The 23,564-nt window shown below is 34.9% G+C and overlaps 1 protein-coding gene across 1 annotated transcript in view; it reads left to right on the plus strand.

Moving 5' to 3' along the window:
• The window catches only part of ABCA13 (ATP binding cassette subfamily A member 13), a 173,880-nt gene that overhangs the window by 33,832 nt on the left and 116,484 nt on the right, over positions 1–23,564 (plus strand). Inside the window, exons 21-28 of the mRNA XM_090137138.1 lie at positions 912–988; positions 1,247–1,368; positions 3,895–4,089; positions 6,243–6,407; positions 12,315–12,492; positions 13,345–13,484; positions 18,320–18,433; positions 19,729–19,819. Of these exons, the coding sequence (XP_089993264.1) occupies positions 912–988; positions 1,247–1,368; positions 3,895–4,089; positions 6,243–6,407; positions 12,315–12,492; positions 13,345–13,484; positions 18,320–18,433; positions 19,729–19,819 (1,082 nt within the window). The remainder of the gene's footprint in view (positions 1–911; positions 989–1,246; positions 1,369–3,894; positions 4,090–6,242; positions 6,408–12,314; positions 12,493–13,344; positions 13,485–18,319; positions 18,434–19,728; positions 19,820–23,564) is intronic.

Here is a 23,564-nt window from a genome sequence, read left to right on the forward strand (position 1 = left end):
GTATAGATGTTATTTTGTGCAAAATTTTCTAAATTTTGTAGTTATAGGATAAATACTTTTAATAGAGTCTCTTTTTTTTTGTTGTTGTTCATATAACTGAAAATTGAGCAAATACAATGCAGATATTATTTAGGTTGCTATTTAGCAAAATTCTGGTTACTTCATACTTTTGCTGAGCACTTATATCTAATCTTTTGGTTCATGAGTGCTCATAAACTGTAAGGACTGAGCTCCAAATAATTCCAAATAGTTGCTTAATTACTTGATTTTAAGTGATTTAATAAAACAACTGCTATATATTTCAAATTAATTGTATTTCAAATTAAGTATCAGTTAGAAGTGGCTGCTCTTATAATTGTTGCTATTGTGGTTCGATTATTTTTATAATAGGATTAAGAGGTCTGTGTGAATTATTGAAATAACATGGAGGAATGTGGGCAATGGGGTTTTTCTTATAGACTGTAGATGAATATCCAGTGTTTTAATAGCAAATAATTTCTGAAGTGTGAACGCTCTGAATTCTCTGCTTAGAATTAGAATTAATTAATCTGTAATGAAAATGCTTTGCATCTCTAGGTTTTAAAACTCTGTGCTCAGTATAAAGTATGGAAGTGAGATGTTACTACACCCGTGCTTCTCTGTAAGTGATTTTTTGTAGAGCACTACAAACATAGACATCTTCCCATCATGACATTCTGATTTAGGGAAGAAATTTTATAGTCTCTGCATTACATAAAAGCAGCATACAGAGGTGTGTGGAGGTGCTTTCTGCACGTGCAGTGTGCACACAGAGCATAATGTGTCTGACCTTTTTCTTCAGGGCTATTTCACTGTGCAGGATACTTCATATACATACTGAGGTCAATGATTTAATTCTGATAAAGTGTGAATCTATGGTTTTATCATTACAGACTGATTGAAAATTGGGAGATACAGTTGTCAGAATATCCTGTGGTAGCTTTTCTCAGCAATTTTAATCTTTTAAATGGTGAGTTATGGTTTTCTTCAACACTTTGAGTCACTACTTTCTTTTTTTTTTTTTTTTGCAAGACATGTTGTAGTACGCAAACTATTGAGGGATGTTCCTTATGGAGAGTGACCTTTAAATTTGATGTAGAAGTAACTTATACAGTATGAAGTTTTAATGCCCTTGATGCCCTCTCATAAAAAATCTAGAGAAGAGGCTGCAGTTTCTGGGGAACTCAATTAAACAGGTTGAATAGCTCTTATTTTTATTTTCTTGCAGATATGAAAGTCAAAGATTATGTGCAGAATATTACTGAATTGAGGCTGGACATTCTTTCTTCTGTCAACATTTCTGAAGAAACTATCAATAGCATCTTGGAAGCTAATATCTCTTTTTCAAAGGTAAAAGATGAAAAAGAAGTGTTAACACAATAACCCAGAGTCAACTGAAACAAAAGATGAATTATGTGTGGAATCTTCTGTTTTCATTTGTAACTTCTATGTGGAAGTTTATGAGATTTGGGACTTGAAAACAACAATGTGAAATATTAAGACAACAATTCATAGTAGCACCAGTCTTGCCTAAATTGGTCTGCTCCATTACTCTCAGCACTGTTTCACTTTGTGCTGACGCTGAATTTGAGTTTTGCTATTCTGTTGGTTTTTGTCTTCCCTCATTTGAGCCTTGTACAGAGTAGTCAGATTTGTTTTGTATTCTTTGGTGTGCTCTTCACTGTTCTTATTTTTTTGTGTGGATTTTGCTTCACTTTTATTTATCTTTTTTACTTGTCCATTGTATATTGTCTAAAGAGTGCACAGAATAAGTTCTCTGAGGGAAGGCTTGTGTATATCACATTTGCTGTTGTTTCCTGTGATCCCTGTGGTCATACAGTAGAAATAATGATATCTGCTGACTAACTGAAGGTTTTCTTCCCCGTAAATGCCTGTGTGACTGAAAAGATTTGGCATAAACTGATGAGGTCAATCAAGCAGCCACTGGATGTCACTGATGTTCTATTTGCAGAAATGATTGCAAGTTTGGTTTGTGAAAAGTGTGGCTATTAAAAAGGCAGCTCATACAGTTGTGACTACTTACAGATGATTTGTTCTTCTACTCCTTTGGCAGTAGGGCTGCCTTTATTGTTAGTTTGTTATTTTGATACCATAAATGGTAATGAGAGAAGTCATCTGGAAGTGATTCAGTTAAATGGGATTCTGTGCGCCTTGATCTTTTGGAATAATGTTAATTGACTGAATTCTCTAATGATTTCCTATCTTCATTTTTTATTTTTTTCTGGCAAAGTACTGTGTAGAGTTAAGATATATGTACACATCTCACATTTGTGTATTTATACAGAATTCTTTTTACATGTATATGCGCTTAAATCTTCCTCCTGTTCAATTGGAGCACTAAGGCCTGTGTCTCTTAGTGATTATATACAAATAATTTTCTAAGCTATAACTATTTTAAGCATAGTTTATGTTGCCATTGTCAGAAAAAACTAATGACACTCACAGGTATGTGCAGCCATGTATGTCTTGTGACAGTATAGTGCTACGGTGCTTGCTTCTGGGATGGTAAGAGTAAGCCTGTAAGCTGCTCATGCTTGCTGCACTTAGCTTTCTATCTCAGTGTTATGCACTAGCCATTCTTATAGCAATGGGATTGTGTTTTAAAACTATGCAAAACCTTTAATCTCAAGATTATAAGCATTTATTTACTGAACATAAAGAATTTGGCATAGCTCTGGTACTCACAAAGCTGCAAAATGACTTCAGAAGGATTTGGTCCAGTAGATAAAGTACTGAATGGATAAGAACTGGAGTGAAACTGTGATGTTCATGTGGAAATAAGGATATGAATTTCAAACTGCATAACAGTCAGATTTCATCAAAACAAGAAATCCAAATCAATACCTTTTTATGCTACAGGCAGAATTATATTTACACTCATATTCTGGTCTCTGTACATGTACAAACAAAAAGTGAAAATTTAAAAGTATAGGAAATGATTTGGCATCATGATTCTATGGAATTATGGAAAAAAATCTGAAATTCAAAAGGTTGCACATTAAAATGTTCACAGGAACCAAAGAATTAAATCATATCTTGGCCAACTCTTTGTCCTAGTTACGTTTTCTTGTGAATCATCTCCATCACTGGGTGCTGCTATCAGCATTAAATGAAAGAAGTGCAAGTGGATGCTGTCCCAGGCAGTACTACAATGGAGCCCTGAGTTCTGTACTGTGGCTCTAAACTGTCATTTTCCCGGACTTGCTGCCATTTGCTTTCTTTCAGACATTTCATGAGAAAGAGAAGCTAAGAGCTGCTTATATATCTGGGCTGAAGACATTTGTCTTTCTGTGACATTTTTATTAGAAGAATATAATCATCTCAGCAAATTTTACTGTAGTCTTACCGTAGATCTGCTTAGGTTTTTGTCCCTTCTTCTGTTAAACAATAACACCTCAAAGGAGTGTTGGACTAAGAAATGTGAGCTGGCTCAGAGAGATCACTGTGTCATATAGGCATCCCTAAGTGTTAAATCTGTGGTCTGAAAAAAGTCCATACTGTTTGATTTTACAATGATTCACATATCTGTGTTTCGATATTCGGGTGTTTCTGCTACAAAGAGGTGTATCTGCTAGAACATACATAGACAGTGTTCTAAATATGCCTGTTTTAAGGTATCAATGACCATTTTATTCACAAATAAAAATGAATGTTTATAAGAAACACACTTCAACTGTTTATAAGAATATAAAATGAGAACATACCAATCTAATAGAGTGCTGGATAGTTTATTCTTTCAGTTTTGTTGAGAACTGCAAATTGCTATGTTACTTGAGAAATTCTCATTTTATTTACTACAGAGGAAGGTCAAGCATTCCAGGAAGACAAACTTTTAATATGCATACATTGTGATAGGTTTTTTACAGTGCCTTTGTGGTAGCCTTCACTCAAAGATGTGATGAAGAAGTACTTAGCCTCTTGCTCAAGCTATCTGAAAAGAGCAAAACCTCCCTGGCAGTGGAAGAATTATGTTCTTTACCAGCACTGGATTTGTACACCACATTTGTACTGATTATACAGAATTTGAACTTACGTCATATAATTTACACGGTAAGATCATTCAGTTCCTATGCTTTTCATTTGAAGGTGGTTTAAAGCATGCAGGGAGATAAATAGTTCAATTAACAAAGATAGTATTTTGTTGCTTCAAATGTCCTTTTCTGTGGAAGCTAGCACTGGCCATGTGATCCTTTTTGTCCTCATTTAGCTCAGCAAAGCAAACATAGTTGAAGAACAGGGTTGATAGATCTTATTGTATGCCATACCTCGCTTCCTCAGGAAAATTATCAGTGAGGAGTTAATTATGAAAGCAACAGAGAAAACACAAGAGATCAGAGATTTAGCTTTACTAATCTTTTGCAGAGTTTGCAGTTCATATAATTAGTCACTTGTTAATTTTTGTGTGTGAAACACTGATTTGACATTGCTGGAATGAAAAACAAGCATAGAAACCCTCATGATTTGCATTACAGACTTATTTCCTAATACAAAATTATATCACCCTGGCACATAATTTTTATAGTAATTCTGCTGGAAAGTCAGGTGCTTTCTACAGGAATGATGTAAATATGTTTTTCCAGTTCACAGGATGACTCTTTCTGTAAGGGCAAACCAGCCATATTTCAGGTGATCTCAGTCAAATAACTTTGACTGGTTCAGAACATCTCTGTGGTTCTTAGCAACATTTAGCACAACCAAATGATGACAATTGTAGCTTTGTCTGTTGGCATCCACTCTGTTTAATCTAACTGAAAACACTCTACAGTAATTTACCCTTGTAGAAGAGTTTTAGAGAACTTATGATAGAAAACAGTGTTTGTATACTCCTGGAAAATAACGGGAATAATACAGTGCCAAAATTAAAATGATGGGGATGCAGAAGTCTGCAGCAAATATGTGCTGTGTTGAGATTTGTAGATTATCTGGAATTGAATGTGGGTTTTCAGTGAGATGTTTCCACTTGTTAGAGAAAAATTATTAGATGGAATTGGTGATAGTTGTTTATTTCAGATCTTTTGAGTCACTGAAAATAAAATACTATTAAATACAAATAGTGGAAAGATACTTATAGCATAGTCAAGAAGAATATTTTGACAAACATAGATCCTGTATTTATTTTATGTGCTGCGTTTAAAGCTATAAAAAGCAACAACAAAAAACATCAAACAAACAACAGAAAACAACAGAAAATAATGCTTCTAAGAATAAAATTCTGCTTTCTGGAGTGAATGCCAACCTACAGTGGCAAAAAAGTAGAAAAAACAGTAGTCTTTCCTACTGAACTCGAAGCATAATGAATTCCTAGTACAGAATTAAAAAAAATTCAGCTTATCCTAAATTATTGTGGAAGTTTTGCTAAGTTTTTAATCAAATACAGGTTTATTGCATGGTATATATTTTTTTTAATATGTGAGTGTAGGTGAAATCTGAAAAGAATATTAGGAGTAGATGTTATTATAGTAGAAAGTGTCTTATTCAAAGACAGGTGGGTACAATAAAGATAGACGAAACAGATGGGAGTATATAATGAGATTATGTTGTTTTTTATTATCATGCATAGGCAGATAACTTAATCAGTTTGTATTACCATAATATCAAAATGGCCTATAAAAACAAAGGAGAGAAAGCAAACTCTCAGTGCCAAAACATGCATGGCGAGAGCAGCAAAAGGCCAGTTGAACTTCTGTCAAGGAAGGAATGAAATGCATGTAATTATTTTATGTAAAAGGCATTATATACTAAAAATGGAAAGGGAGGAACAATATGAAAGAAAAGTATGTTTTCTAATATGATTCCTAAAGCCACTAGATTTAATTTAACTTTAATTTTAAAAATATTAAACTGTTGCACTAGGCACTCTTAACCTGTTGAAAGAAAATATATCATTTACACTGGATTCTAAGGAGGCAGAATGTTACAGATACCATTAGTGTGGAAGTCGGGTAGGACAGCTCTCCATCTTGGCAGCTATAAGCATATTACCTGGATTTACATTTCTAATTTGTCTTAGGCCAGTTCTAGAATTTCTAGATAGAATTCTTTAGGTGAATTTTGAGAGTACTAGGGAGTTTTGTTAAATGTGGTTTGCAGGAACATTTAATAATCAGGTTTAGAAATAAAATAATTTTGAATGTTTCATCAAAAGTTTAAAATTCTTTCTTCTACATGAAAAATATTGCCATGCATTTTCCTTCTCTTCCAAGAATAAGATACCATCTGAGATGAGCAATGTACTAAGCACATTACTGGATGTGGTCTCTAGTATCAGCTCTCTTCTTGATAAAGTCCAGCATGTAATGGAAAACCTTCCAGTGTTCCTTCAAGCAATTCAAAACATTGGTATGTTTGACATCTCTGCACTGCAACAGGTATGTGTATGATTTTCACTGTGCAAACTTAATTTCCATTTTGATGTTTGGGATGTACGATAAGGAGGATTACTAGTAGAAATTCTATATTACAAAGTTAGGAACTTAGAGAAAAGAGTGTCCTTTGAAACACTCTGGTAATTTTGATGCTGTATTAGTGAGTTTTTTCATCTCTCTTTTTTTTTTTCTTCTTTGTTAACCTATGAGACTATAGTCTAAGAGTTCATGGCTAGTAATATAGCATGATTATTCATGTAGTTTGGAGGTGGCCATGCCTTTTCAGCCCATGCTGTAGAAGATGTTGTTAATGAAAATGTTTTTTTGTTGTTGTTTTCTTTTTTTTAATTAACAATCTATCTTTGTTTAGCAGCTACTTTGATAAGAAGTACCTTTACTTTTTTAAGGAATAAGACTTAAGATAGCATGTGTACTTCTTGAACCTTCTATGAAATTCTTGTTTTCTCTGTTTTAATGTTCTTATGCCGTTGTTCTACTTGCCATTAAGAAATAAATGTGTAATGAATTGATATTATTATTCCTTTTGTCCCTGCTCTTAAAGTTACTGCGTACACATTGATGCTGGTACAGTGGTGGATTTTAATTTCTATTTAATGCTAATTAAATAAATTAGAAAAAACTCTCCACCTTTCAAGAAGAGTCCATTTTCTTTAGAAGACCTGCTGACAATTCTGGCATTACCTTCTCAATTTGCTGCACTGAAAGCTTTTGTTGAATCTGGTGCTAAATGACAAAGTTTCCTCGGCAGTTAACTGCAAACTTGTTAGTGTGTGCCATCTACAATAAGCATTGCCTTAAAGACCGTTGTCCCTGGTGGTCTGAATCTTCTTGCGAGCCGCTTTTCTGTATGACTAAAGGACATGCTGTAAAATGATGTTTTGTGCATCTTTGTTCTGGTTTTGTTCTTTAGAGTACTTTTCTGATTTCCAGAAAGGTGGTTTTCGTAGAAGGTTACATCTTTTGAATTTTCCGTTAACTACTTCTGATTATGTCAGCTTAAGATTTTCCTTCCAACAAGGAAAGCATTTTTTTCAGAGTGAAATCCCAAAGGTGCTTGCTTATCTAATAGAAGAACTTCTCAAAGATCATTTAAAAGTGTTTTTTAAAAAATATTCCAACAGCAGAGGGCCATCTGATCACAGATCTGATCTTTGCTTCAGGGAAACCCATATTGTTCAGTATTTCAGCACAGATTTAACACTAGAATTTTTTGTTCTTTTACATCTTGCTATGTTTTGTTGCATTTTGAAAAAATCTTTATTTCTTTTGTGTGTGTTTGTGTAGTAAGTTGCTGTTTGTTTTTGCCAAGTAATCATTTGTCAAGGATTAAAACTCTTGCTATTTTTTTTTTAATAAAACAGTTATATGATGTTCTAAATGGCCCTTCTGTCTTCAACGCCTCCTTCTTTTGTGAACAAGCAAAAATTGCTTATTTTTTAGTGTTGCACTGGAATTGCCAGGTCACAGCCTGAACCAATGTTTAAGCACCAGGTGAGATGGCATGACTAACCCAGGAGACTCAGGTGCATGCAATGTACATGAGTGATTGGAAGGGTTGGTCGACCCCTCCTCACCCTCGTTCAAGGATTAGCAGTTGAGGGAGTAGCATTACACAGAGATTACACTTCTCCTGAGCTGTCGCTGGTTGTTGGAAGGAGTAAGCTAATATTTTTCTTCTTTATTACCTACTATTGTTCCTTAGAATCTGTATCCCATTGCTATACAAATATCCTTTTCAGAATTAACTGTGTTTTTCTGCTTTCCAATAACTACCTTTAATTCTTATTTATTTTGTTTTCTTCTTGTCTTTTCTGTAGTGGCCAATCTTGTGCTGCTAAATAAGCGTGGCTAAACTGTGTATGTGCTTTTCTCCTTAAGTATTTCCCTCTATTTCCAAATAAATCCATTCTTTTGGATTTTTATTTTCCTGATAGCCAGCAATGAAATAGTTCAGAGACCTAGAAAAATCACCAATTAAAGTAGCAAAGCTTTTTAAAGCAAAAAATACACAGAAATTCAACACGAAGTAAGACAGATTCTTTCCTTTCCTAATTTCTAATTGAAAAAAAAAATTGAAGTATGGTTTAAAATAATATATAGATTTTTTTTGTCTCAAAGACAAACTGAAAAGTAAGAAATAATATTTTAGTATCTGTAAAGTGTGAAGTTGAACTGGTATTGTACACACTTCAATAGAAGTCTCTATCAGTAATATCAGTAATAACTGGAATACAGAGCCACTTTCTACCTCTAACTCTCATTGAGCGAATGGGTAACTCCCTTGAGGGAAAAAACACTGCTGATTTCAGTCATGATTTTTGCTTGTTTCTTCGCTGTTATAAATTATTTCCTTCTATACCATTGTGAATTTTTGGCCTGTTTGTTTCTCAGGACTAGGTAAGGCCAGACAGAATGATATGTGCTGAATTACTGAATGCTGTTGAGTGTGAAAGGCTGCCTCCTTCTGTTATCACTCTGCTAAATTTAACAAGTTCTGTGTTAAAACTATCATTACTGAGAAGCTTCTTGAAGTTACAAATATATAAAATTATTATTTCAATTTATCCAACACTAGCATATTTATTGTTGTATAAAAAATGTCATGTAGCTGTTTACAACTTCTGAGTTGCCCATGTGTTTGTAGAAGACAAATCATAGTCGTCTTCTGTTTTCCTAGGTTAAATGAATTTTTTCTAGCTTTTTTTTTCTTGTTACCATCTTTTGATTGTCTCACACATGCTAGGATAATCTTCACATGCTGTGTTAAGGTTAATGTTAAATGTTGGGGCTCAGAGATATGTTCTGTCCTTAGGGGGAGGTATTGCTGGAGACTTGTAGTTCTTATTATTGGTTATTCATATCCATGCCTACTAAAATGACTTGCTAATTTTGGGAATCATCTGTTCCATCAGCTGCATACATTTGAATCTCTTATTTCATCAAGGATCAGTAACATACCTAGGAAACTTTATTTTGTAACAGCAACTAACGATTTCAGTTGATAAATAATGTTTAGCACTAGGAATTATACTTGGCTTACTTTAAATCAGGTAACTGGCTTCTTCCAATATAGTGTTCTTTTCCCTGTAGTGTCTTCAGATTTTGGATGGTAGGCAAATTTCTGTAATTTACTTCTCATTTCAGAGCTAGAAAACTCATTGAAGGGAACCTAAGTTCAGCTTCAGGAAAAACATTAGGAACTTCTGTGATCCAATATTTTCTTTTTCATAAGGACCCCTGCAATATCTTTTTAAGGCCATTTTTTATTCACTGCATAGATATTGGATTAATGTTGATTAATGCTTTCTAGGATAAGAACATTAACCAATTTGTAGTGTTTACCTGAACTAGAGACAGCATATCTCTTTCAGGAAAAATTGTTTGCCTTCTCAAATAAATGTATTGTGTCGGTCTGGAGCAATAATTTGATAAAGCATTAGATTCTACTCTTCATATACTGTTTGTCTCAATAGTAAAATGTGTTGTGTTATCTTGCCATATTAAACATCACAATAAAGTACCATTATCTCCTGGGGCACTGTGCCACTCATCATTAAGTACAGATTTGCTTCTACTTTTCTTTCAAATATTGCTATCTAAATTTTGATAGTTCAGACAACTTTTTACGCAAGTAAGTAATTTTGCCTTTTTTTTTCCCAATTCTGCTAATGTCAATACAATAGAGAGTTCTTGTTCATGTCTCTGTCCAGAAATATAACTATATGTATTTTTGTACGTTGTCCTTTGGTTTCATCAAAATTTGAATGATCTTTAACCTCCCTCTGCTTTTTCAGGAAAATATATGTATTTTTCTTACTTTGTTTTCTCAGTAATAATTCTGAATTTTTGAAATTTTCTTTGTAAGCTGTAATTTACCTTGACTTTTGGGTTTACTTTGTTGAATAGCTGATATTTCTACTTCGGACAAATTAGATCTTTAAAATTCTTTTTTTTTTTTTGCTTTTCCTATTCTTTCTAGGTATGCAGCTGTCCAGTTAGGTCAGAAATCCCAATATTATGAAGGTTTTTTTGCCTGTTTGCAAATTGCATCTACTTACAGATAACTTCTTAATCTTTGGTGCCCACTTTCCTTCTCCTTAAGTTAGTTGGCAACTGACTTGACTGATTTTTTTAATTTTTTTTTTTTTTAATGAGAGACAAGTTGTTTCAATTTAAAAGCCTTGATTGTGGACATACTTCATTTAGCTTAATCTAGAACTTGTGGATCAAAGATAAATTTTATGAATACCCATCCTATTTAGTTCTTCCATTTTATCAAAGTAAAATTTTTGGAAACATCCTAAAATGATTCATTGGATCTTTAGTTTAAAGGCATTTAGTAGATTCCAATCTGATGGTGGCAGCTTACTACATAAATATTCATTATTTGAAATTCAAGTTATTTTGATTGAAACCAGAATTAATTAGGGAGTTTGTGCTCTTTGACTGAAACAAGCCTCACCCTTCTGGTGCTGTCAAAAAGAAGGATTCAAAATTACTTTATTCAGTTTATGAAATTTATTCCTTGTTACCAGCATACTGAGTCCGGAGTTGTAAGTAATGGTGTTATGAAATCTAAATGTAACTTGTTTATTATGTACATATGCAAAAAGTCAGATTCTGATGTCAGGTGTTTTAAATAACACTTGTTAGTATAGTTCTCCAGGAATTAACAAAAAAGCACCTGGCACTTGAGTAAATGCTTTGATCAAATAAACAGTTTCTAACAGCATAATCTCTAACCTGTCTGTGATCTATTTTTTTATGTAAAGAATGTACTATTTTGAAAAATGACTGCTGTTAAATACAACAAAAAAAAAACAAACCAGTGAATCAAATGTTAATATCAGTGTCAATTTTCTTTACTTAACATGTCAAAACACCTTTTCACCTTTGCAGTCTCAAAATGCTATCTGATAATCCAGTTATGTTCTTCCTCACATGCATGTGGTTCAGTACATTCTTCACACTTTTGCAGCACGTTGTCTTCTAGCTGTATCCTCTTATGCACCTATGTAGCCAACCATTAGACACCAGTTGCAAATGAACATGTTATCTAAAAAATGAAGCTTCACATTTTTGAAGTGTGGTTAATGATGATTCTTAAGCTATAAAAGCAGTCAGATTGCTCTCCTCATTAGATGTATGCTAGTCTTGAGCAAGTGGTAATTGTAAACACTGGTATGATTCAAGATGTGCAAAAACTAGAAGTCTATCTAATAAGTTAAAAAAAAAGTATTTGAAAACTGGTCTTTCATGGTGCATTTTTTTTGTTTTAGCAACTGTTTTCGATGTGAGTATTCATATGCAAATTGACTTCACTTGTTTCTGCTTTGTGATACAGGAGTAGATTTTGTGAAAGCTGTAGTTTAGTTGCCTTGATATTTCCATATTTTTGAGTCTATCCAATACAGTATTTTTCGAAGTTTAATGTAATAATATATTACTGTATTTCAGTACCCTGTCAGCTAAAACTACAGTAGCTTTTTTTTTCTCCCTCATGACAAAGGTGATCAGGAAAAAAGCACAGCAGGCCTTTGTTCTTGTAGGCAGTTCCAATAGTTTAGTTTTGTTGATTTCCTTGTATGGTGAGAACACAAGGACTACTCCCTGAAGCTACAAAAAGTAACTGTTTCACAGAATCACAGAATCACTAAGGTTGGAAAAGACCTATAAGATCATCCAGTCCAACCATCCACCTATCACCAATGGTTCTCGCTAAACCATATCCCTCAACACAACATCCAAACGTTCCTTGAACACCTCCAGGGAAGGGGTCTCCACCACCTCCCTGGGCAGCCCATTCCAGTGCCTGACCACCCTTTCAGAGAAGTAGTATTTCCTAATATCCAGCCTGAATCTTCCTTATTTCATCTGTATCTGTTCTAGTTCTTGCAAGGTGGACAGTTCAGAAGTTCAGCTGTTGGATCGCTCGAGTCTGTAATCAAGGCAGTATGTAAAGAAGAATCTCCGTTTTTCAGCAATGCGAACCTGTTCGTTGATATGCCCAGAATCACGGGGCTCTTGGAGGACAATATGGGAAAATACGGGATTCCTGAAGATTCAAGTGAGAAAATCTATTGATCACAAGATGCACGTATATTTTCAGAGCTGGTATATTTTTTCCTGTTTAAATGGGAAATACCAGTTGACAACTCAGCTGATACTGTAAACCTAAACACAAGAGATGATAATAAAGTTTTGCTACTGTGAGAGAATTGTGGTGGGACACAAGAGGTTCTAGTTGTTTCCTGTCCTTTCAAATAATAAATAAGAATATTCATGCCTTAGAGACTTACTGTGCTTGAAGGAAAATATCATTTAGTATACAAATTCATTTTTGAGATATAAAATGGAAAAATCTATTGTTGCATACCTTTCTGCCTTGAACATAATATTATGGTGATGCTGCACAGTAGAATATGCAAACTTTCTGGAAAAAATAAGCTTTTAATAGTTGAAATATCTATTCTTTATCAACTACCAAGAATGTCTGTTTTCTCATAATTTCTCTTCTGCTGCCTTTCTTCAACGTACTTTTGACTTATCCTCATTAATTTAATACTGTTGGTGACTGGATACAAGAAAAGAATTCAAAGGATTTGTGAAACAGGACTCTGCTTCTGCAGTCTTGGCTGTACCGGCAGGGAGCCAGACCTCTGCCTTAGCCTTATTCACTTGTGTGTGGGAAAGTCATAATAAACTCAAATTAGCAGGTCTTCTGTTTTTTGGCATATTGCTATTTTTGACTAGGCAGTTCAGAGTCTCTTAATTCTTTGCTGTCATTTAGCAATAATTCAGTGATTCAATAATCAGATCATAAATTAAGACTAAAGACCTAGATTTAAAAAATAAATAAAGAAAGCCAACCTCACCTGCGCTGACTTTCTGAAATATGAATCTGTCCTTGTTTTTGCAGCTCCTTTTTGTCTGAAGCTTTATCAGGAGATTTTACAGTCTTCAAATGGGGCTTTGGTATGGACTTTCTTGAAACCTTTATTACATGGGAAGATACTGTACAATTCAAACATCAGCATGATTGACCTGGTTATAGAAAAGGTGAGTATCAAAAGCAACACTGTTTCTATATATTGATTTTTTTTGTCTTTGTACTTCAATTTAGGAGTACTTCATACTTCATTTCTTTCAGAATAGGTAGAAGCAGTTGGATAATTGCTTTCAAGAAAACTGGAACCACCTTGCCACCTGAGTCCTCAACTTCTTCCTGCTTTGAGTTTTAATATTTCTCCTAATGTTTTTTTCTACTTGTTACACTGGTTTCACCTCAGAGTGAAAAGGTGAATTTCTTACAAAATACTGTAATCCTTGTATAGGAAGATTAAAAAGAGCACATTAGCAGAGGTGTAGTGAGACTCACGTTGTATCAACATGTAGAACATAGATATTGCAAGTAAGCTTTTGCCCTGAACATTTTATTTATGGGGCACAGCACAGGGAGCTGTGAGAAAGGGATACTCAGGAAGGAAAGCCTCACTAAGCTGCATAAAAAAAAATAGTATAAATATTTCTGGCCAAGATTCCAAATATATGTGAATGCTAATGATTTTATATCAATAAACAATTTTACTGTCTGGTATAGCAAGTAATGTAGTCTGAGCGTAATTGTCTGCAATGATGTGTTTGTTCATGGCAAACTTTGAAGCACATGGGTAAAAGAAGGGACAGTTACTCATTCTAAGTACATCTTAGTGTTCTGTGCTAATTTTGCACTTAACTTGCAAAGATATTATTTTTATGCCACAACATTATTTATTGCAGGAATGGCAATTTAAATTCATTTAAGATCAAGAAAAAAAGCTGCTTGTAAAAAATACACAAAAAACTGTAGTAACCTTAAATGTGATAACTATTTCCTATGTAAATGGAGTACATTGTGGTGTTCTGACTTATGCTCTAGGAGATAAAAACCTAAGCCAAATGGCTGTGAATTGGAAGTAAGGTTTCAGTGATTCCATATTTTGCAATTAAATAACTTAATTTGGGAGACAGTTCATCTCTATAGAGTTGAGTATAATTGATTTAAAAACATAAGCTAAAACTGAATATGTTATAGATGGAAATTTAATAAAGATTTTATTGTGATAAATGATTAAAAAACAAACAAACAAACAATTTTGAGTATACAATTATATCCTATGTTACACTGACACTGATAATTACCTAGGGCACTAATGCCAAGACACAGCATCATACAAGAAACCAGGAAGAAAATCAACTGTATCAGCTGAAATCAGGAAAATTATTTTGCCAAGTGATATGACAAAATTGATAGCTGGAAATAATCTATAACAAAGATCTCCCAACATCTGTTGTGTATAGGTACTTCAGTGAAATCAAGACTGAATTATAGAATCCATAATACAATTAACTTTTTTTTTTTAACATTCTGGAATAATTCAAGGATTCTGTTAGATGTTTCTGGCATACCTGTTAATATTCTCTAGACCCCAGATTTCCATCAGTTTATTAAGAATCTGTGTAATCTGCACCCCACTTCTGCCATTTATATCTAACAAGGAATTCACAGAACAGCTTGTATTGGAAGGCCTTTAAGATCACTGAGCTCCAACCCTCCTGCAGTCAGTAGGTTTATCATCCTCTAACTAGATCAAGCTGAGTATACCTGTTTATATATAAATACAAATATAGTAGGGATGTTTCTGCAACAATGTTTGTATTTCTTATATTACACAAGCCTCTCAGTTATTTTTCCAACACAAACAAATCTTAAATGCAAAATAATGACCTAGAGGTCCTAAATGCTGCTAAAAGCTGACCCTTTACTCTTGCACAGTTAAATATCCTATTGAAACAGAAACTATAATTTACTTTAGACAGTGTGACCCACATATCAGCAGTCTACTAGAAGACGATGAGTACTAAAACTGAAAATGAAGTAGATACTTGTATAGTAAGGGATATTCTGCAAGTTTTTCACATGGCTTGTTTAATTTCTGGGCTGTGTAACTAACCATTCTTTGATAAGCTGTGATTATTATGGATTTTGCCTTCTAAGAAGTCAACAGTTCTTATGCGTAGAATAGGTATGACCATTATAGAGATGTGCTGCAGCACTGGCTGAGAGCTACAGTGTTCAGTTGCAGCTGTCATCCAGGAGTTCAAAGACCATGTGTGATGCCTTTGATCCTTGTTAACTTTTTTCCATTGATTAGCTGATCTCATGAAAATACATCTTCTCAGTGTTGATCTTATATTCAGGAAAATGAAGTAGAAATAACACTGTGTTATTTCTTTGTGATTGGAACAGTCAAAATATATATAATGGTAGCAGGATGATTCAGAAATAAAAGAAAATTAGTCGAGTAAATCCATCAATTTCAACTTCCTTTTTTTTTTTTTTTTTTGTCAACTGTAATTAGAAAAATAGATAATTAGTCAAGTAACTTCTCATTCTGAACTTATGTAGCCTGTCTGGCTTTGCATAAGCACACTTGACTTGTCTGTTAAAAGATATCATTATAAAGGCAGTGAAGTGTGCTCAAAATAACATTTTTATTTATGCTTAAATCAGGAAGATGCTTAGACGTATTTAGTCCAGACAGGGCCATAGATGTTATTCAAGACTATAATTTCAATCAAATGCAATATCCAGCCTAAATGTTACATATTTATTTTAATGGATCTCCGTTCTTCAGGAAGAAGGGAACTTAAAGGGAATTTTTATTAAACACAAACTCCAGCTACTCATTAGAATATAAACTCATAGGAGTCTTTTACTTCAAATTCTGACTCCTACTGTGGCCAATAAAGGTTGCATAGAAAATTGCTGAAGAATATGACAGTAAAGTGATACATCCCCAGATACTGTCCCAGCTCCCAAAAACATGCCAAGATTTTACTGATGTAATTTGTCCGCTTTTTTTTCAGCTTGTGTAAACTCTTAGCATCTGCAATGTCTGTGGTGAGGTGTTCTGCTAACTACCTCTTCCTTATTTGCTTGTTCTTTAACTTCTCCAGAGAGCTGAAGCACAGCTTCACTTGAATTTTTAAAGTGTTTTATATCTTCCAACAATATTTACTTCTATTCCATATTTACACTTCTTTCCTTTACTGTAATTTCTTCTTATTAGTATCACAAAAAGAAAATTTGCTCAGCAGAGATTTCAAAATCATTAGTCTGTGTAGTCTCCTGGTTCCCCTAGCATTTTTGTTTGTTTCTTTCTTTTTTTATGAATAGCATTAATTTTTGTTCTTCAAACCCCTTGATACCAAGGCAATTGTAATCAGGAAGTTATTTACACTGACTCCAGGACTTCAACAGTTTCATCCTTGAAATCTTTCTTGGCCAGATGTTAACTTGTCCTGAAAACTACTTACTGTTCATTTTTGTTAATTTACATGACCTTTTTTTTTTTTTTTAACTGCTGCTTCAATTTGAGTCTTTCTCTAAAATGCCCTCAATTGTTTGTATAAGGAGGTTGAGTATTCTAATGGATACAGTAGATCTCTAAAAGTGACCTCAGGAAAAAAAATCTTTTGTGGTGTTGGGAATCAGCTCAAGAAGCACCAAGATCTGAGCTCTTCTGAGATCCCTGGTGAACTTCCTCGCAGCTCGTAGTGCCTTAAAATTCAGGCTCATACTCTAGCGTGACCTGCAGTGTGTGAAATTCTCCTTTTTTGGCTATTTCTACCTCTGGAGCCTTTCTGGTTTCCTTCAGGTTGTTACCTCCCTGTCTGGACAGTGGGTTGCATGATCCTAGTGTTCAAAGCTGGAATTTCAGCCCACATGGTTTTTTTTTGTGCTCGCTAACAGAAAAAACTTGCTTAGCCAATTCAATGCTGAACTTTAACATTTAAGATTACTCTCCCTTGGAAAGTGATTTAGTCAATCTCATATAAGCTAAATGCACAGATTCCTTCATGAAAATGATGTGATCTGTCTTTGGGCATTTTGTGCTAAAAATGGGAAGAATAAACACCACAAAGTGTTTTTCTTTATTGACTTATGCTTAAGTATGCATCTCTGGTAGAGAAGGAGTTATGAGTGCTAGGTGAGTGGTTTTGCAAGAGGCACTTAAAATATTATGGCAAAAAATGTGTACTTTTAATAGGAATTATTGCAAAGCCATGGTCCCAAACTTCAGTTTATAAATCATTAAAGAAATTTGTTGCTGGGAAATTCCATGATTTCTACCATAATAACAAAGTTTGATTGTAATGGAAAGATCTAGTTCTTGAAAGCACTTCTATGACTGAAAATACCAATTTAAACAAAAGTATACTGCTATACCATCTAATTTTGAGCATGTTTGTGATCTGTTATAATAGGATAGAAAAAAATTGATGGTTGCTAGCTGCTGGCTAAGACAGAAATTATACCTTATGCTTCATTGGTTCGCAGAATATTTTGCTATGCTCAGGACTTCCTCTGTGAAATATACTTCTAAAAGAAATATTTTTGGTCAGTTGTCTTTGTGGTCCAGACCGTGCTTCCAACTTTTAAATTTAATTACATTATGGTAATATCTAATAGAGCAAAAGATCCATACAGCTTACAGAATCTTTCTTTTGAGGATGTCCTGACTGTATATATATATATATTTTTTCATTCTGAAGCACCCCCATGATACTCTGTAGGAAAGAGACATTATGAAATAGAGGTTTTTATGACCCTCAGATAAGAAACATAAACAAAATATTTCCTGTAGTGTGTATTTTTAGCATTCAGAGACTGCAATAAATACTTATTTAAAAACAAACAAACAAACAAAAAACATAGATGTATTTACAGTTGAGTATCAAATGATACGGAAAGGAGTTTCAGAGCATCTGAAGCATGCCGGTTTTTCCTGTTTCTTGTGGTTTGCTATGCTCAATCTTTTTCACTTGTCTTCACATTGTCTTTTTCCTAGGCTAATTTCACTTTTGGTTTTGTGGAAAACTTGAAGACTTATTCTCAAACATGGCTAAGAATGTCTGAAGTTTTTAAAAACCGTGGAAATGTCCTCATGGTCTCACGGCTGCAGGTTGGTGAAATGTAGTGTGGTTTTCTATGTTCTAATGAATTGATCTAGGTGAATTTCTATATGTGTAAAGTTACCCATCTGTCTTGCTGCTGTAGAATTGAAAAAGAGCTTCAGTTTGTGAGCCCACAGTATGATACTGACAAACTTCAGAGCTTGTTATTGGGATTTTTCCCATTCTACATATGTCTTTTATTTTAATACACCAGTAAAATGTAGTTTTGCCATGTTTTACATGGTAGGCTGTTATGTGAGAAGCAGTTGTGTTAAGGAAGTGCCAACCGTACCCTGGGGTGTATCAGCCCCAGCACTGCCAGACAGGAGAGGGAAGGTCCTGCTCTGCTCTGCACTCTGCGGCCTCTTCTCCAGCACTGGGTGCAGGTTTGGTCACCACAGTGCAAAAAGGACATAAACTATAAGAGAGCAGTCAGAAAGAGATTTAGATGGAGAAGGACCAAGAGGGCAAGACACATGAGGAGCAATTGAGGTCCATTGGTTTTCTCAGTCCAGAGCAGAGGAGCTGTGGCAGGTGGGGGTTAGGGAAAGGATCTGCACCGGAGGATGGTGAGAATGGAACAGGCTGCCCAGGGCAGTGGGCACAGCCCCAGGTGCCGGAGTTCAAGGAATGTTTGGACAGTGCTCTCAGGCATAGGGTTTGGATTTTGGGTGGTGCTGTTTGGCGCTAGGAGTTGAACTCAGTGATCCTTGTGGGTCCCTTCCAAGTCAGTATATTCTATGCTTGTTCTGTAAGCAGAATACTGTCATGGCTTCTATATATATTGACTGAACTGTTATTAAGATCAAGTAAGCAATGTTACTAGTAAACAGGCGTGAGACTTGCAAATCCCAGGAAGCTCTTGTAGTGCTAATACATTTTTTCCCCTTAGAACTTGGCAAATGAGATAAAGAATTGAAAACAACATAAAAAGGCATTTCCAGCTGCCAGTTTTTGAAGATGTTTATTACACTACTGCCAGTGCTAATAGTTCAGTGCCCCAGAAGTCTTGCAGGAAAAGAAAATAAGTTTCTGTCCCAGTAGTTTTGTAAAAATATTAGAGTGGACCAGGTTAAAATATTAGGAGTAAAATAGGATAGTGAAGTATAGCAATGGGGAGTATGTGTGCTGTAGTTTATTTTAAATGGGTAGAGTTAATCTCTGAAGAGGGGAAGACTGAAAACATGGAGAAGCTGACTGAGTTCTCCACTCAGGAGATTATGCAGGAAATCTTTGTAAGAGGAGTATTTTGTATTTCTTTAGTGAATATAAACATGACATTATCTACAACTTTTTATTTTAGGAAACACTGGAAAACAATTTTGTAAAGCACTTTGTGGAAAGTAACCTGGATATTGACCTGGAAAAACTCTTTAAAAAAATGCAAGTATATGGTATGTCTAAGAAAGTGCATGCACTGATTACCCTTATTTAGTTTTTAATTTAATACTAGAACTACGTTTAGTTGGATTTTAATATGCTGTTTGCTTTGATGAAATTAAAATAGCAGGCTTGAAATCTACTGTTAGTCTCATATATTTCTAAATGTCTTAGTTTCTGTATTAAATTTGTCCATTGTATAATATTGAAAACTGAAAAAATCTGGTGATGAATTAGAAGTGGCAAACTGTAATGGGACTTACAAACTTAGGAGCTATATTTATAAGAACAGAGGGGATATGTAATCTCAGTAACTGCAGTTCAATTATTTAGCAGTAAATTTTTTCAGTAATTTTGAAGAAAATCTATATGCTTTTAATGGAAATAAATCAGATTTGGTATGGTATGTGTTTAATCAATACAAGGAAATGCTGTCTGTAACTCCTTTTAGTAGAGAGAGAATTCCATGTCAGCTCCCTGAGCCCTAGAAAAGCATGAGATAGGGTTAATATAATGGAGCAGCAATGTCAAGCTCTGCTCTCATCAGCAAAGATAACATCCTACAAGTGGAGACTGGTGCTCAGATCAGCAGGTCCGTGATTTGGCCACCAAGGGGGCCCTGTCAGCCATGGCTGCACACTTTTAGCCCTGAGGCTGAGCTCCTGGCAGCTAGACTTATTTTTAAACAATCTGATAATTGAAAAAAATAACTGATGTGTTCTGCTATCAGTAAGTCAGTGCATTCTAATGGAAATTGTCGTTGGCAGCATTAGAAGGAACAGTTCGTGCCAAGGAAGAGTCTAATGTCATTTAAGAGCAGCTTACAGTCATGAGATGAGAAGTGACAAAGAATGTAATAACAGACAGTATGGCATCATGCACCAAGGGGGCTTGATGCTTCTCAGGAAAGGATAGTAGTAAGGAGGACAGATCTGTGTAGTAATTACCCTAATGTTCACTGACAAACAAGCTAGACAGTAATCTGTTTCAGTCATTATGGAGGGTGAAGAACTCAAATTCTTTCCTGAAGAGGCTGGGTGGCCCATATTGACGGGGAAAAAAATAAAAGGGAGTGGAGGTGTCCAGATCACTCAATCTGCCCTATTGTTTATAGTTAAATAATAGAATCTGTATCTTAAAAAATAAAACTAAAAAATTGAGTACCTGAAGTGCAACTTTTATTTGAATTTTGGTACCTGTCTCTAGGCAGGAGATGTGTAAAATCCACCAACGCTCCTGAGAGCTTGTAAATACTGGAATGCATCCTCAGTCTTTAATTGTGCTGTTGCTCTGAGCTGATGCTATGTGTGGTTGGCATGAGCCGAAGTTCTTGGGTTTTCTTTTGCATAAATAGGGTTTTAGATTTAATTGCAGTTGATGGCCTTAGTTTGAAAGCTAGTTCTAGCTGCATGCACTAAAAACATAGCAAGTAGTGTCCATAACTCAATCCAAAATCCAAAAGTAACAGATTTGGGCACAGTATCCTTCTCAGGCTGAGGAGCTCAAAAATCTGTCTGCTGTCTCAGGAATATTTGTGTTGTCACTGCATTGTTGGCTAGTCTGGATCAGAAACAGTTTGCCCATCGTGGTGAAACTGGACCAGAATAAAATTAAAATAGAGGAACAAATACAGAACTGGAAAGTTAGAAACAGGGAAGACAAAGTCTCCTAAACTACAAGAGCTCCTGGAAATATAACTCTCAATGTACAGATGTATTTGGTTTGTACAGACCTAACAGGGAACTGTATGACAAATTGTGGGCTATCTCATTAAGAAGATATCAAGAGTCATAAGGTACATCTTCACTGTTGCTGACACTTCATCACAGAAGTCTCAAGCTGTAGCTTTTTAACAGTCAGGGACATTTTACTGTAATAAATGTTTAATAGTCTTGGATTGAAAATACAGGAAATCATTGAAGTAGAATAGCTTATGAAGCCAGAATTTTTTAATGCAATACAATTGATAAATTTATCATAAAAAGTGAAAAATCAGTATAGGTTATAGATCATACAGGTTTCATTTTTACATTAAACTGATCTTGACTTAGAGTGTCAGAGCACTCTTCTGCATTTATATTTTGATGTTTCTTTTTACAGATATGGTTACAATGACATGCCTTCTAATTATGCTCAAATCCAAGGTGTTTGTGCTTGTATGTTTTTACTTCACTATGATGCTATAAATATAAGTAATGGGATTAAAAACATTCACCCTGAAACTTCTGTTGGAAAGTTTCATGTGACACTGAGTGAATTGATGCAGAATTTTTTTTTGTTGTTGTTCTTCTAAATGATTTTGCTAGGAGACTCCTTGGAAAGTTACAAATTTCTAAAACTGTTTTACAGGGTATTGTGCCAGTTTTTACTTATCTGGAACAAAGTAAATATTGAAATGCAGACAGTCAAGTTTGTGTTTTTTTTTTCTTAAACTCATATTCACTTTGTAAGCTAGCCTTCTGTGGGCACTGCAGGTTTATCTCTCTATGCTTGCTTTCCAATCCAGCAATTTGCAATCATCTTCTGGGTGTAACCAATTTTATATAAGCCCGATCCTGCTAGAGCTTATGAGCTCTTTGCTAGGAGCAATCATTATAAGCCTCTCAAGAGGCACAAGGAAGCAACTGTGCAGGAAACTCTTCTTTTTATGTTCTTGCTCCCTGAATCTTCCTATTGTCTTTCAGTCTTCTTCGGTGATTTCTCCAGAAGTACAGTGTATTTCACAGTTAAGGAATTTCTGTTTTGGCTACATGCCTGGGATGTAGCAGCAAAGATTAAAACAAACAAAACAACAGGCAACTTTCCTGCTTGGCTTTTTTCCTCTACTGCCCTCATTGTCATTAAACAGTTCCCACGCATGTATAGAGAGCTGGAAGCAAACAAGTAGATCTAAAGTCATCACTGAATCCTATGCTGATTCAAAAATTACTGCTATATTCCAGTTTTTCTTGCTACCTTTCATTTAAATAGCACTTCTGCCTTATAGCTTTATAGAAAAGAGTTATATATTCTCCCAATTATTTAGCGGTGCCTTGAATGAATTAAGTGGGAGATGAGGGATGAGTTCTATGTAACAAAGCATGAAGGTAAGAGTATAAATGGCTTTGCTGAGTTTTTTATTCATAGTTACTAGATTTATAATTGAGAAAGATAAAAGATAAACGTAAGTCTGTATCTTAGTTCTAAAGCTTTCCTGTGAATTGTATCTGTTCCTATACATGTGTCTTACTCTGCCCTTGTGATGTCTCATCTGGAGTACTGTGTTGAGGCCTGGGGACTCCAGCACAAGAAGCTTTTGGAGTTAGCATGGAGGAGAGCTAAGATGATGATCAGAGGGCTGGAGCACCTCCTATGAAGACAGGCTGAGAAAGATGGACTTCTTCAGCCTAGGGAAGAGAAGGCTGTGGGGAGATCTCAGTGTGGCCTTTAAGTACTTAAAAGGAGCTTTTAATCGGGAGGGAGATTGACTTTTTTAATGGTCTGATAGTGATAGGAAAACGGGGAATGGTTTTAAACTAAAAGAGGGGAGATATAGATTAGGCAGTAGGAGGAAATTATTTAAAATGGTGAGGAACTAGCACAGGCTGCCCAGAGAAGTTGAGGTGCTCAAGGCCAGGTTGTATGGCATTGTATGGGGTCTGATTACCAGCCTGATCTGGTGTATGGCAGCCTTGCTTATGACAGGGGAACTTCTTAAAAGTTAAAGCTATTTTTCTTTCTTTTTTATTTTAATTATGTAGTGGTCCATTTTCACCATGA

This window comes from Phasianus colchicus, chromosome 3, assembly GCF_987193195.1.
Source record: "Phasianus colchicus chromosome 3, bPhaCol1.hap1.1, whole genome shotgun sequence".
In the NCBI taxonomy this organism is placed as follows: domain Eukaryota; kingdom Metazoa; phylum Chordata; class Aves; order Galliformes; family Phasianidae; genus Phasianus; species Phasianus colchicus.